General features: G+C 40.4%; 1 protein-coding gene across 1 annotated transcript in view; it reads right to left on the bottom strand.

Annotated features, from left to right (window-relative positions):
- The window catches only part of CSMD1 (CUB and Sushi multiple domains 1), a 930,570-nt gene that overhangs the window by 138,186 nt on the left and 776,024 nt on the right, over positions 1–16,360 (bottom strand). The window contains exons 27-29 of the mRNA XM_033142996.1: positions 13,538–13,729; positions 9,236–9,374; positions 5,632–5,819 (exon numbers count right to left, since the gene is read on the bottom strand). Of these exons, the coding sequence (XP_032998887.1) occupies positions 5,632–5,819; positions 9,236–9,374; positions 13,538–13,729 (519 nt within the window). The remainder of the gene's footprint in view (positions 1–5,631; positions 5,820–9,235; positions 9,375–13,537; positions 13,730–16,360) is intronic.

The raw sequence follows: 16,360 nt of genomic DNA, 5'->3' as shown, positions 1-16,360 counted from the left end.
TGAATTAGAGCAGATCCACACCATACATTTAAAGCACACCCAGCACACGTTTGAAGCACATAACTTCCCCCCAAAGAATCTTGGGAAGTGTAGTTTATTAATGGGGAGGTGAATTGTAGCTCCCTGAAGATGAAACTACAGTCCCCATGATTCTTTGAGGGAAGTCATGTGCTTTATACATGTGCTCTACATGCCTGTTTCTCCAACATAAAAAGGGCCTCATGCTCTCTCAGAATATTGGTGATAAAGCGGGTTCTCCCTTAAAAGAGAGCACGGGTTGCAGGAGGGTTAAAGGAGCAGCTCCCAGTTGCTGGGCAGTTTTTGGTTTGGCCACAGCTAGCGATTGGTTGGGGCGAGTCGCTGGGGAGTTGGGTATGTTGCCACTTGATGATTGACAGGTGCTGCCTATAAAACCTGTGTTTGTGAAACTCTAGTTTCACTTTTGCTGCGTGCAACGGATCTCCCGCCCGCCCTCCCTAACTTTAGGGAATGGTGTCCTGCTGCTTGACCTTGCTATGCCTGTCATGGGGTTGTCTGCTTTGGAACAGGAGCCTGGTAGGAATTTGTCCAGTGGCTGATTGGCTTTTGTCACTGGTTTTGCCTACTGCGTAGCAAATCGTCACAACTTGTAAGGTTGGCGGTTAGGCATTGGTTAAAATTGCTCGCACTAGGGGTCAGGATAGGCTGGGCCTGCCCCTAGTAATGCTGCTTCAGGGGTATGGATAGGCTGGGCCTACCCCTGAATGCGCTGGGCAGGGGTATGGAATTGGCTGGGCCTACCCCTGCAAAAAGGGTATTCTGTTAAAGGAATCCAGGGGCTCTTCTTGCTTTTGTCCACCCCCACCTCAAGTGGTGGGGGGCTAGGGCCACGCAGAGTCCTTGGGAGCATTTGGGGGAGAACCGTGGGTCGTGGCCCGACTCCTTTTCTCCCTTAGGTGTTTACCCTTCCTGACTTCGCCCTTAAAGCGAATGTCAGCTGTCCCATGGCTGGGGGGACAGTAGTCGGTAACCAATGCCTAAGCAACCACTCACATTGGCTGTATTTAAATAAAGTTGTGGCCAAAATTATGCCAAAAACCTTAAACTAAAATTACTGTGTGATGTCTGAGTTACTGGGGTGGGAGCTGGCCGGAAGCCTCGACATGCAAAGAGCGGCAAACAGCTGCAAGCCCATAATAGGCCATGGGTAAGAGTTAGGCTAAGGGGGGTGGTGGTCATGTAAAAAGGTTAAAGAATATTGGGAAATGATTTATAATGAGCTGGAAAAAAATGTTTAAAACAACCTTCCCAAAAAGACCAGAGACCATTTTGTTAGAAATAGTTCAGATAGAGGTTCCCAGGTGTCAGAAACAATTATGTATGTATGCAACACTGTCGGCTCGGGTTTTCTTTTGTGAGGTCCCAGGCAAGGAGGCCTGGCAATTTAAGATGACAGAATATGCAGAACTAGCATGTTTAACATATATAATAAGAGAACAAGAAGAACATGTATTCAAAGAGTGGATTTTTTTTGCTGAGTATATGGAAAATAATTGCACACAGCTGAAAACACTGGCAGCATTAAGATAAAATTCAACAGTGTAACTAATATTTGAGTGATGTAAAATTGGAAAACTGACTAAAATGGCTATAGTAAAATATGCAGGATTGATAGACAAGTAAAATGAACCACGGAAGGGGAAGGAGGGAAGTCTTTGGATACTGGTATTATGTATAATGTTTATTTTGAAATGTAAAACAGAAAACTTAATAAAAATTATTGAAAGAGAGAGAGAGAGAGTTAGGCTAAAGGGAAACAGGCAGCTTGTCTTCAACTTAGGACAGATGCCCATGATTGCTTCAGGGCAAAGGGGAAATGAACAAAGCTCACCCATGTCTTTGGCCTTAAAGCTATCACAGGGGATTGAGTGACTTGGACTCTGGAAAACTGGGGAATGGAAGGGGTGTGTGTCCTCTGTTGTTTGTTGACCCTTACTGTAGCAGGTTGGACAATGAACAAATGGAATAAATACAGGCCTGCAGCAGGCTTTCTGTTAGTCCAATAGAAGACAAGGGGAGTGGGAGTCTGTGTCCTGGCCTAAGAGAAGTGAATCCTTTGCTTCTCTGAATGTGTAAATATGCTTATGCTTGCATCTGGAGAATCTGAAGTTTAGGATAAAAAAGTGCTAATGTTCTATAAATACAGAACTAAGAATGGTAATGTGTAACAGTAAGTAACATGTAAGAAGTTCAACTCTAGCTGAAGAAATCTGTTATTCTTTTTGTTGCCAGAGCAATTAAAGGCATAACGAATAGAGACACCGTATGAGAAACATGGGTCCCTTTCTTTAACTATGCCAATGGCCAAAATCCAAACCAGCAACTCAGTATTATCAGTGGAGGGGTTATGTCAAGTAATATGTTTAAATGTTGAAAGTATGTGTATTTCTAGAGACAATTGATATAACAAACATCATTAGCTGTACTGATGGATAAGTGTTTCATAGTTGTATTTGTTTTAAAACCAATAAAAATTTGTTTTTTTAAAAAATCAGTTCAGTTATAGGACTTAGTAGTTCAGTTAGAGCTGCTACTTTTTATACTGGATGGGGCAATTAGAATATTTGATTGTCCGGGTATTTAAAAGTCTATTGGCACTCACTGGCTCATAATTATAGGTCAATGTGCTGGCAAACGTAGAGATAATTCAAACTCAGCAGTCGGAGAATCCCGACTGAAGTTCGATACGAGGGCAGCCATAGCATTGCTGAGGCTGTGTGTGGTCGTTGTGGTATGGTGACAACAAACAAACAAAAAAACAGTATGGCAATAACAATCAGAACAGGATGCACATCAAAGAGCCAAGCCTTACTATAGGAGCAAAGCCTTAGAAAACAGGCTGTGTGTATTAAGCACTAAAACAACTGAAAATTTGTGACCTATATAAATAATACAAGTATGTATTTGCTGTTGGTGCATAATTTATTCCACTTCAGCTAGCAATATGGACAGGAAGAAAAATTATGAAGGGCACTGAAGCCCCACAGCTGGCATGTAAAAAGATTTAATTCCCTAAATTGAATCAGCATTTCAGAGCTGATTATGTACTATGTTTAAATAACATTTTACGGAACCAGGGCACTTTGAAGCATAACTTAAAGAATAGGAAATGTATCTTACAAAATGCTCAGGGTTCCAGCCACTCCAGTCCATTTCCCCTCTATTTTCTCTCTACTCCCTGCCAAATATTCAATCGTGTATGTTATATGCATGGACCTCAGGGAGCAGGGCTACCCATTTAATGTAGGCAGTTGGAGGGCTGTCCTTTGTAGCCTTGCTGTGCAACATCCTTTCTATGCAGGTAGCAGGATCATGTGAACCCCTTTGAACAAATGAGCATTGTTTTAGAATGTTTATATAACTATATTGATAAAGCAGTCGTGGTACACATGATTCGACTGGGCTTTTCCTCCTTTTTCTTTAATTACATCTGTCCTGTACATTTTGATACTATTTCCACAAAGAAACTAGAGCTGCTCTAAGAGGAAAGGGCTTGGGAATTCTAAGCACATATGCAAACCCAAGCAAAGAAAAACAGCTAATGAGACAAGAGAAATCTGCATGTTCACATTATCCTTTCAGAAACAACCCAAAAGGTATTATGCAAATACATATCTCCTGATTGGCTGGGAACGGCTGTCAGATAAAGCAGAAATATTCTCATTTTATATAGCTTCGAGAAATAAACATGTATGCAAATTGGTCTTCAAATAATCTGCACCCAGAATGTATGAAACTGTTATGTATTAAACAGATGTACATCATTTTCTCGTATTTAAATTGTGCAAGTCATTTCTGTTTGAGAAGATCTTCCCTCAACAGCAGCTCTCTCGTTCTTTTTACTGGGCATAAAAGCCGTTTAGGCGTTCAACAAACCAAGCAGACAAAAAGAAAATAAGTGTATTCGTCAAATCATAAGACCTTTTCAGAACTGGGATTCTAATGTGCACACTCCCACCAAGAGAGATTCAGAATATAGCATAAGCAGTTGCTTCCAGTATTGCCAGTTTATGAATGGAAGGCTTCTTCCATTCCTAGAAGGGACTTTGGTCCAGCAGAGGCTCCTGCAAAAGGAAAAGGGGAGGCAATTTTGACTGATCCCCCTGAAGGCGTCTCCAGTGTTTATCTCTTAGGCTGTTCTGAAGGGTCCCTCAATCCTCCAAAATAGCTGTAAGTGGGCACTGGAGAAGAAAGAGAAAATGAGGAATCCCGTTTCCCTCAGCACAACAGAGTGCACGTCTGGATCCAATGCTGTGACTTACGTCGCATGGTACATTGGTCTCACTGCAACAATAAAATATGGTATATATTTTTAATGTATAACCACTACTAGGCTTCGGTGTGTTAGGTGCAGCAGCATGATAGAGTTAGGGTTCTGCACATTATGTGTTATTTATTCACAAGGAACTTCTCTGAACCCTGATGTTTGTGTAAGGAGGAAGCATGAGCATGCCTTACATATATATGCATGCATAACATATATACAGTGGTACCTCTGCGTATCCTTCGGGATACGTATGCGGCAAACCCAGAAGTATTTTTCCAGGTTTCACTGCTTGTGCATGCGCAAAAGAGCTCTATGTGCAGCGCACATGCGCAGAAGCACTAAACCGCACACATGCGCAGAAGCAACATATCCGGATACGCACACCTCGGGATCGGACCGGAGCTCTGGAACAGATCCCGTGTGCAACCAGAGGTACCACTGTATGTCCCATATATTCCCCTTGAAGAAGAATACAGTGGTGCCCCGCTAGACGAATGCCTCGCTAGACGAAGGCATTCGTCTAGCGGGAGGCTGCCCCGCAAGACGAAAAAGTCTATGGGGCTGCCTCTCAAGACGAAATTTTTTCATCCTTTTTTTTTTCGTCTAGCGAAAACCACAGTTTACATTGCCGCTTTGCTAGACAAAAAACCCACTAGACGAAAATACTCGCAGAACGAATTATTTTCGTCTAGCGGGGCACCACTGTACCTGAAAATTTAATGTAACTTGGAGGCAAACAACGAAGTATCAGGATGCAGAAGACTGGCTGGGTTTTCCATTGGAAACAATGGCAAACAAAAATGAACTGTGACTACAGAAATGTATGAACCAGTTGCAAATTAGCAACTAAACAAATGGAGTAAATGACATATGAATAAATATATATAAAAATTAACTGAACAAAAAAATAGCTTCTATATCTATATACAGCATGGCTCTAAAAACGGTGTTCAAGTGTTTTGGGAGCAGAGAGTTGTCTAAAAAAGAGCTTTCCATCACAAATGAATGTCCTTATGATTTTTTTTTCTTTTGTAGCCTATGTGTGGCTTTTCCTACAAGAGCTTACATGATAAAATCAGTCCAGCTGATATGATAACGATGTTGGTTCTTTTTGTGATCATAGCCACGTTGATGATATGCGCCATACATGAGAGAGTAAGGCCATCAATATACTTAAGCTATACTTGATTACGAATCTGTATCTAAATTTCACAAACTTTGTCAGAAACCTATGCATGATCCCTCACGACATGTCAAGTATAACTAGATGGGGGGAAATATTGTGTTTACATTTTATGTGATGATACATATTTTGTTAAATTTACCTTTATATTCAATGGCAAATCCTGACATGCCGACGGAAGCATCGCTACGAAATGCCAGAAATAGGTTATTACCACTGCTTTCTATTCTTTCAGGTGCCTGGGAGCCTTGAAAACTGCCAATTAGAGGGCTGTTGGAATCTTCTCCTTCATAAATATGCAAAAAATCATAACTGGGTTCCATGTTGAAACTGAAATAGAGAAGCAAGAAATAAAATGTCTCTGTTGTTGTTGTTGTTGCTTAAAAAATAAAGATAATGGCATCAACATTCCAACTCTACTTCTAAGATTTGTGGTACACTTCTATAAAGGATTTCTCTCTCCCACATTCTAAAGTATGAACAAATGGTAAAGTCTAACTTATTATACTGCAATTTATTTCAGAATGCCACACTTTGTTCAAGCTCCCCCCACCATTCCTTATTAATACTTATTAGAGAATGTTTTGGCCCTCAGTGTTTTCTGGATAGGTACAAGAAGATGGGCAGCTAAAATCCTATATATGCCAACCCAAGCTGCATTTCCATGGGGAAGAATCTGGCATGGAGCCCTTTGCCTCTATATATTTTGCCTGTTCCTTAGATTCCAGTGGCTTAAGGGTGTTTCCTACGTGTTCACAAGTCTTCTCAGAACTCTTTGGGTTCCGTTGATGTTTCATTTGAGGATGATAATGTCACTATCTACTTTAACAGTAGCTTAACTGGAACTATTAACTGATCCCTAGAAAGCAGTTTTAACTAAAGTAATTGGAACTTCTTTTGTAACTCCTTCAAAGTTTAGTAGCTTAAATTATATATATTATTTTACATTTACCACCATTCTGTGTTTCTCTGCCATATCCATGTACCTACCTAGCTAGCACTAAATAGGTCTAACAGCATTGTTTACTAGAGTTTAGGGAATCAAGACATTTACTTTACTCAAAATAATTGTGCAAATTAATCTGTATGAGATGAACTTTAAAGGAAAATCAAGACGTTGATCCCAGCACATACCTGGGAGTGCTCAAATCAGGTTTTTAAAATGCAAAACCTATGTAGGTCTTCATGAATGCCAGGCTGAATTGCTAAAATATTCCAGCACTGAGCAAAAAAGTTATCTACTAGCCAGTAAAACTGCCACATGAGTCTCACAATGCCCTGAAACAACGTTATGGCATCATACAGCATTGTTAGAAACGTGGTGACAACTTGTAGCTGTAGCAAAAATTACACCACTTTCTTTCATAAGTTGTAACATTACTATTATCATTCCCACCCCTGATCACTGTAATGATACCCATTATTATGGCCTGCAAATGTTGTTGTGGAAATAGAGGGGCATTTTTGGCTCAGTACCGGAATATTCTGAGTGAAGCAAGTCCCTTGAGAGAGGGAAAAAACTACAAACTAAGCAAAGTCCTAACAACTAGGAATAGAAACAGGAGCCCAACACTTTTATGGTAATTGTGGTTCCACACCGTATTTTTCTTAATTGACTGGTTTGGTATTTTGGGGAGACTCTCCAGAAGAGCACGGTGCAGGGAGATGCCATAGGAAGGCAAGATTCAGTAGAAATCATCTTCTATGGAATGCTCCTGATCTCATCTAACGTTTGGGGTAATATAGTTGTAGCACCAAAAAGGAAATAAAAAGCAGAAAACCCAAAATGGTGAAAGCCAATATTTATGGTGAAAAGCTGATAGAGTTTGTAAAATATATAGCAGTCTTTGGGGAAGTAGAGATGAATTCCTCCTGCTTTTTTACCTGTCTCAAAATATATTTTTAAATGTTGTCCCCCCCCCTCCAAAAACCCCCCACTGATTTGCACTTGGTGGGGGCTATACTTTTTCTGTTGCTTTGAGTAAACTAATACAGTAATATAGATAAACACCTTTACCATGTAGTGATTACATCCCACATTCACTTTAATTAATTCTTATACCCTGTTAATGAAATTTTCAAAGAAGTGCCACAGAACAATCTATTCCCTTATGTGTATGGAGTGCTGCAGGTTAGGAAAAAAAGAAATGTAACTTTCTGCAGCTCTTCAAAATCAAATAAGACACACATACCCCTCCCAATTTAAGAAGGCTGCAGTCAGTCAAGAGTTCTCACACTGACTTCAAGGGGGGATGGACTAAATCACAGATGTACTAATACTGCCCTGTATCAGCAGTAGCAAATCACATTTTGTATCCTTCCTAAGCTGGTGTGCTAGCGGCTCAATTGAAAAATTAAATCACTGCATTGGATGTCCTCACTGTTCTACGGCTTTCACAGTACAGAAGCCCTGTCCAATACTTATTTCCAGTTTCTCTGCTAATATATGGATAGTGACATTGTCCTGAAGAAGAAAGTATACAGATATCCCCCAGAATACCTTGCGGCATACGTACCAACAGTTTGGGAAGCCCTGTTCTAAGTGCACCTTAAAAAGGATTTACTTGGCAGATGACACTAAGCTCTGATACACAAGTTGTGTATTTAGCACTATTAAAGCAAACATATGAAACTTTTCACCCACCATACCACAAATCTAAATGTATACTGCTATAAAGTTACACTGTCTGTGACTAACCAGGAAGGAGACCTCGGGAGGCTCAGTGAAAATGTCAAGTCATTGTACAGTGGTACTAAAAAAAGCAAATGTCATGTAAGAGATTATTAGGAAAGGGACCGAACATGGAGCGCAAATACTCATGATGTCTTTATAAATCTATTGTGCAAAGCATTTGTAATATTGTGTACGGTTCTTGTGTGTGGCCCCATCTCAAAAAGAGAGAAAGGGGAAACCAAAATAATTAAGGGAACATTCTTTATCAGGAAATACAGCAGGGCTTTTTTGTATGGGGGGGAGGAAGCAATGATAAAATTATATAAGATTAGGGGGGGGGATGTGAAGAGCTTAGGCAGAGAGAAAATGTTGCCCCTCTTTAGAACTTGGGCAATTCAACAACATTGTTCAGTAGTAGCTTCGGGACGGACAAAATAAAGTAGTTCTTCACACAATGCATAATTTAATTATAGAACATACTGCCACATGATGCCATGATGGGCATTATCTTAGTGGATAGCTTAGTCTATCAGCAACTATTAACTTTTTGCCTCCGAATACCAGCTACTAGGGGAAAACAGCAGAGAAATCAGGTGGGGGGAGTTTAATAAAACCTAGTTTCCAGCCCTTACCTCTTCTCCCTCTCCATTTTAGTCAATCCATGGTCCCCTGTAGCCTTGTAAAGATAGTAGCTAAGAGACCCATCACAAAAAAGTAAAGCAGCAAGGCCCCCTCCAGCACCCCTGTAATTTTAGAATTGGGACTCATAGAATTGAAGAGTTGGAGGGACATCTAGACTCATGAGCTTTGATGCCCTTCTGGCAGGCATTTGCTCACAGTTGGAAGCAAAACTAGATGCCCCCCACAGAGCTTCTCTTAAGTTCTTATTCGCTTCTACATCTTCCTGTAGCACGGACACAGAACGTTCTAAATGAAGGCTGTAGAGCATTGCTTGGGGGGGAAAAGTAATTAGAAATGCTATGAAGTGATAAATGATGTGATTTTTTGAATGTGACATTTAAATAAACACATGCTGTAAAAAATAAAAAAAGCATGGCTCTAGAAATGGTACCTTTTGAATATCAAGGCAATGACAAAATCAGGGTTTACTTTTATTCTCCAGTCACACTCCTTCCCAGGAGGATACGGCTGCGGGTAGTTTGGTGATAAAATAACACCTGCCGGGCCTGTGAGGTTTCCACCACACGCAGCTGTCACAGAACACAGAGGAGAGGAAAGCAAAATTGATCACAATGGTCACACTAAGGACTGGCAATTGTCAAAGTAAGTTGAGATCTTATACATTTAACCATTCCTTTCTTCCATCTTACTTTTTAGTTAGCTGCTATTCAATAATAATCCAAGAGCAAAAAGAACTAAGCACATATAGGAATGTGTGTGTTTGCAACATGTTTCCGTATGCATGCATGTACTATGTGCATACAGTGGTACCTCTAGTTACAAACTTAATTCGTTCTGGAGGTCCGTTCTTAACCTGAAACTGTTCTTAACTAGAGGCATGCGTTCGCTAATGGGGCCTCTTGCTGCCGCTGTGTTTCCATTCTCATCCTGGGGCAAATTTCTCAACTCGAGGTAACTCTTCCAGGTTGGCAGAGTTTGTAACCTGAAGCGTTTGTAACCTGAGGCATTTGTAACTCGAGGTACCACTGTATATCACTATCCAATACTACCCTTCCCCCAGATACGTACACCATGTGCAAGTCGAAACAGCATAACAGGCGCAAAGATTCTAGCCTAGTCCTCTATTGGACTAGGTTTTGCAAGGTACACACTGTTAGAAGTTTTTTTTAAAAAAAGAAGAAGTTAAATGCTCTCTGCATGTATGAAGCAGCTACCACCTCATTCTGCTAAGAGAGGGGTAGCCAACCCACAAGCCATAGGCTGGCTCTGGCCCACCGAGCCACAGGAAGTGGCCCGCCAACCCCCACAGCTTTATCCCCCGTTCTCAGTACTGTGGTTCCCAGGACTTCGATTGAGAGATAAAGCCCTCTGCTTGTTCAGTAGAGATCACTACCTAAAGGTCAGCCAGAGGGCTCCATTTGCCAATCCTAGCCCACCGCCCTGCTAAAATTAGGAGATAATGAGCTATGTCTGCTATTTACAGATAAAGAGTAAAAGGCAGCATCCTTAACAGTGGGGAGGATTGCAAACACTGCCTTTTCTCTCTCCACAGCTAGAGTAACTGTGCGTAGGACTGCAGCCAAAATCTGCAATTATAATACTGTAGAAGTGAAACACAGCAAAACAACAACGAAGCATTAATAAATCAGCTGCAAAATAATAAGAGAAAGATAAGATAAGACAGAAACAGCAACACAGTCATTTCACATCCAGGTTCCTAAAACCTGATGGGAGAGAAAAGGAACATCTGTAAAGTATGTCACATATCAGGATCAGGGGTCAGGGTAGCAAAGACGTATGGAAGGAGAGGTTTTGCTTATTAAAGTAGGTCAAAGAATGACAAGGCGTTAAGGCCTTTAAAGTGTGACAAGTATGGATAAATAGCAAAGGTATTCAAGTTTTATTTAAAATTGCACCCTGGTCTAACCAAGAATTCTTCTCTGGGAAGTGAATCCCATAATTTGGGTTCCAGGACAGAAAACGTTGTATTTTGGGTAAGTGCAAAACAACCCCACCCCACAGTCACACAATCCTATGTAAGGAAGGCCTCTTGAGAAAGGTATTAATAATGTGTTTGGCTATTCCTCTAACAAATTCCTTCAGCAGTGCAGAGCTTCTGCATAAAGAAACATTCAAAATTGAGGATTTGTCTATCCTCCTGTCTGTCTTTCTTTAGACAAAAGAAAGCCAATGAAATCACTTTACTTGATTAAAAAAAGATGTCTCCCAATCCAAGTACCCAGGCAGGCACTAACAGGGGGGAAAAAACAATTGCGTAATTCTGTGCTGGCAGGTAGGCAACTAAATCTGCAATCATGCACTTAAAATTAGAGGTCTTGTTAACAGTGGTACTGAACACCTATAATTCTCATTGTAGTAACAATAGTAATCAACCCAGGCGGCTACTTTGTTTAAAAATAGATCACACTAACAAAATAGCTCTTTTGTAAGTTATTACTCTAGTGAAGACTTCAAAATTTTTCCACATCTTCTGATGACTCAGCCTGAGGTAAAATACAGAGCTGCTCTCAGAGAAGTTATAAAATGTGAACGCAGCAAAAAAAAAAAGTGAAATAAAAAATTAAACAAACATGAATGTCTGTTTGACAACAGTCAGAATGCTAAAAAGAAGAGCTATAAAATCTCAGCTACCCTAGCATACAAGAGTAATACTTGGTGAGGGATTTTAAATGCTCTATTTTATCCTGCCTTTATAGAACCTCTGAGGCTTGAAGTCCTGTTATGTTTAGTATAATGAACATTTTAAACTGCATAATCCTCAAGGTCATCCTTCTTAGTAAAGTACACTTATGGTACTTTGCCATAATGACTCTCCTAAATGAACTATTTGCATAAAAAAACAAACAACAAACAAAGGAAAACCAAATAGGCTAATCAGTCTGCTTTGCATCCCTTGTCTAAAGGTCGAACTAGAGATGGCATTGCTTCCATTGGCTGCAGTGGCGTTTTCCCTTGAAATGCAAATAGCAGCTTCAGAGAGTGATGACGGAAAGAGAGAATACATTCTGTCTCCAGGCCCACAGTCCTGTGGCTTTCCTTTGGCTGCTTCCCCCCCCCCCTCATTATTATTATTTTATGAAAGATTTTCTTGGTTTACAAAAGTATGAACAATGTCTCTCTCTTTTTTCCAGCTCGCTATTTGAGTTACAGAATTGTGAGTCTTAATTACATTCACACCGCTGACTTCACATCTATTTGGCTCTAATTATTGCTTCTTCCTGATACACTAGCAAGTCTGGCCTTTCCTCTTCATTTCTACAACCAAAAATTTAGTTCACACTCAAGATTAAGTAGGGGGGAGGCTGCTATGTTAGCATTTCAGTGGGGGTGGGGGGGAGGCTGCTGCTTGGAGGGGCAAAGGAGCAGAGGTTGGCATGGTGTAAACAAACCAGCAGAATTGCTGGATTGGCTCCACTAGTGCTTTTGCACCGCGTTGACCTCCCTGATGCCAGGTTCCTCCCTTTCCCAGTAAGCAGGTACAGTGACTCCACCCCACCTGTCAAGCCACTTCTGTGGTTAAGGCAAACCAAATTGCTGCTCCTAGGGGTTATAAAGCGAATTTCCAACAGTTCACCATCACAAAGCTTCTGCTTTTTCAAATTACCCAGCAAAACTGTGAAACTCCTTCAAGCATGTTTCTCACAGAAAATGCCCCAGGGTTGAACTCATTCTATTAAGGGTGCATAGCAGGGGCAGATGATTTGGAATACCGTGCAAAGGCAGAACATTACTGTTGTTTTTCAAGTTAGTTATCTGTCTGGGCAGTACCACATTGCACATGCGCTAATGTTATAGCGCATGGGAACAATTACATTACAAACAGTGGTGAAAGTTTATCTAGATCTAGGATTAACAATTGAGCCAACCAGAAAAACCATTCCTGAACACATTTTCCCAAGCATTTGAGTTTACTTTAAAACTGCATCAAAGTTCAAGGAATTGGGATAAATTTAGTTGAATGATAGATGTAAATTTGTGTAAATTTGCATATAGGTAAAATAAAGTTTATGCTGCTTGACTAATCACTCCATTATAATCAATACATCTGCTGCTTGCTGAATCAGGACACCCTTGAACCTAATTAAACTAAGCAATTAAGTAAGTAAACACTGCAACCCTTATTTACATCAGAATAAATGGAAATTTGTCAGAGAACCAGTAATATTTCATCCCATCTACAAGTCATGTAAGTGCAAGTTCATGGTATTTATGTATTCAAACATATTTAATTACAAAGCTAGCTGTAGTTTATCGTACACAAAGCACTATACTCTTCTGTCAGCAGGTTCAATAGGCCCAGCTTTTGGTGAAGTAAGGTACCAAAAATTGTTAATCTTCTGCATCTGGAAAACCTAGATCTAGAAGTTTAGTTAAGGTAAATCCCATAGGTCCTATCCATAGCTGTCAACGTTTCCCTTTTCTAAGGGAAATTCACTTATTCTGAATAGGATTCCTCACAAGAAAAGGGAAAAGTTGGCCGCTATGGTCCTATCTCATGCAAACATTAGGAAACTTTAGCTCAAAGGGTTCTCAATAATACATACCCAAGTCTTTAAGGACACAAAAAGTAATCTATTTTCAGTCTGAGCCACCACAACCATGTCTGCTGCATTAAGTGTTATACCACCCTGAATGACCCAATTTGAATACCAGAATGCAGTGGTATCTTAGATTAAAACCTTAAAAAGAACCTAACATTCCATCTCAATACCTATACATGTAGGTGCATCAGGTTGCCAAAAGAACCGATTATTCAGCTGCACACAAGTAATTTTATCCTGCCCTTGGAGCTGATACCCTGGGTCGCACTGGAAGGTGATGGCATCCCCAGGTTCTCTGCTGTCTCCATATCTGCTGCCATTCTGAGGAGTTCCAGGATCATTACAGGTTGATGCAACTGATGCTGCAAATAAAAAATAAGAAAACCAAAGTTTCAGATACATATTATGAATGTTTCAAAGCCTTGCATTTCACTACATGTTTTGTAACAGAGACATTTCTTTGTTATTTGTGTGTTGTGTCAGGAAAGTTGTGTATATGACTGCTTCTGTAGGAAATTGCCCACTGTGATGGATCATGTTCCAATTTCCTTCCAATTTCCTTCCAAGGGTAATGATGGCAAGGTTAGAAAATAACATTAGGGTTTACTTTTTCTGTACAACGAACCTACAAAAATCATTCTTATTCCCTTTAATACTTCAGCTGTCAGTCATCTAAACTTCACCACCATTTCTCGGAATAGAACAAATAGAATGATACACCTAATGTTCTTTGGTTTTATGAATGCATTAAAGAAGAAAACACACCCAAAGTAAAAAAATAAAACCAAATGACATTTCAGAATTCATTCATTCATTTATTAATCACATGGAAATTAAATCATTTTGCTGGGAATATTGCATACCATGACTTCAATTTACAGTGGTACCTTGCAAGACGAATGCCTCGCACAACGAAAAACTCGCTAGACGAAAAGGTTTTGCCATTTTTTAGGTGACGCGCAAGACGAATTTTTCTACGGTCGTGCTTCGCAAGACGAAAATTTCAATGCATTCCTATGGGAATTAAATTTCAATACATTCCTATGGGAAAACATTTTCACAATGCGAAACGACTCGCGGAATGAATTAATTTAGTCTTGTGAGGCACCACTGTAAGTCAAAATCTGAAACATTGATTTTAATACTTGCATCCAAATTTCCCAATAACAGGAATGGTTATAAGTACAGTTACCCAAACATGCTTACAAGCTCTCTTCAGATTTTCCTGGTCAATGTGGAAGGTCTGGTGGGAAAGGTCTGAAGAGAGAATCTGGAGCCAACAAAAGTCACTAAGTCACAGTGATATTTCTCTTATATATCAAAAGCCTTCCGTGGATAAAATGAGCTTTGGTGTCTGTAGAAAGCGAAATCTGTATCCAAATCATGGCTGAGTATTTTAACTGCTAGATATGTTTATTTTTTCCCCTTTCTAAACTGACTATTTTCAAATCAGACAGAAAGTTGTTAATGCATGTTATTATTTTTAATACTATTAAAATAAAAGAAATAATGCAGCGACAATATTCAAGCAAAGAAAAGCTCTCCACCACAAGCTTCATAAACTATCATGTAACTAGTTACCAGAAATGAGTGATTCAAATGAACATGTCAGCCGAGAGCAGATCCCCTCTCCCTTTGAAGTACCAAGAATTATTACTCTTGGGCTGAACTGAAAAATGAGGATGGTGGCATCCCTAACTACTGCTTATCCCAAGGCTCACTGTACCTCTTTGCAAGATGGTGACCATCCCTGTCAGATGCCTGGGGAAACGGGTCAAAATTTCCACAACTGGCTAAAGTAGTGGTGATAACTGCAGAGAAGAACTGGGCTATGAATAAAAAGGTAGCAGGAAGACTAGAACAGGGACTCTTTAATACCATATTCCCAGCAATCCAAATAATGGAAACGTAACTGGTTTGGAGTTCAATTTCCGGATGAGCAGAGACAATCCTTTATTTCCCCAGCAGGGCTTAGAGCTGCTGCAAACATTATGTCACCACAGGGAGAGGCATTCCTTCACTGAATTCCCATCATGTGACCCCGCTCATCTATTTGAAATCACCACATAAGTCAGAGAGATAACATCACTAAGTCTTCTTGCCACAGCAAGTCACTGTCATTGGCATAGATTGTGCAAAAGTAAACTCACGACATGATGGTTCTGATACTCATACTTAGTCTTGATCTTGGTCTGTTGGTACAGACTCCTCCAGCCAGCACCACATGGAGTTCTCCTCACTTCCTCATTCTTGTTCTCAGAACACATTGCCCCCCCAAAAAAAATACCCCTCTGTGCCACATCATGCCCACATTGCCCTGGTAAACTCTCCTCAGTTACTTGTAGGGTCTTTTATCTTGTAGATGGCTTAATGGCAGGGCATCACTCCCCTATGCCCTTCTGTCTAGTAGAAAATAAGCTCAGCCTGTCAGGTATGATTAAACCCCAGCACTCAAGAATCTAGAGGGGGAAATTGGCACCCACAGATCTTTTTGGGGGGGGTCCTCATCCCCCACTAACTCGTAAGAATTATATGTATTTGTAATGAGTGCTTTTATACTTCCCTGTCCAGATTGTAGGCAGGGTAAAAGTACCTAGGCATTTCACAGTTCAATACAAACTCACCAAACATATTCCTCTATGATTGCCATTATCCTACAGTAATGGCATATACGGTATCTGAAGAAGTGTGCATGCACACAAAAGCTTATACCCAGAACAAACTTAGTTGGTCTCTAAGGTGCTACTGGACAATTTTTTTATTTATTTCGACTGCGTCAGACCAACATGACTACCTACCTGAATCTATTATCCTGTAGTATTAGGGCAGTTGCCGTGTGCAGTCATCAGAGTGAGAGTTAATGTTAAACTTTCAGGTGTTAACACAACAGAAGTGGCAGAGCACTTCCTTTGCATACAAAAAAGCCCTGGTCAAATCCGGGGCATCACTAGGTAGGCTTGGGGAAACGCCATGTCTGAAACCATAGAGAGCCA

The sequence above is a fragment of the Lacerta agilis genome, chromosome 3 (genome assembly GCF_009819535.1).
Source record: "Lacerta agilis isolate rLacAgi1 chromosome 3, rLacAgi1.pri, whole genome shotgun sequence".
NCBI lineage: Eukaryota > Metazoa > Chordata > Lepidosauria > Squamata > Lacertidae > Lacerta > Lacerta agilis.
Note: the sequence above shows the minus strand (reverse complement) of the source record. Positions and strands in the feature narration are given on the sequence as shown.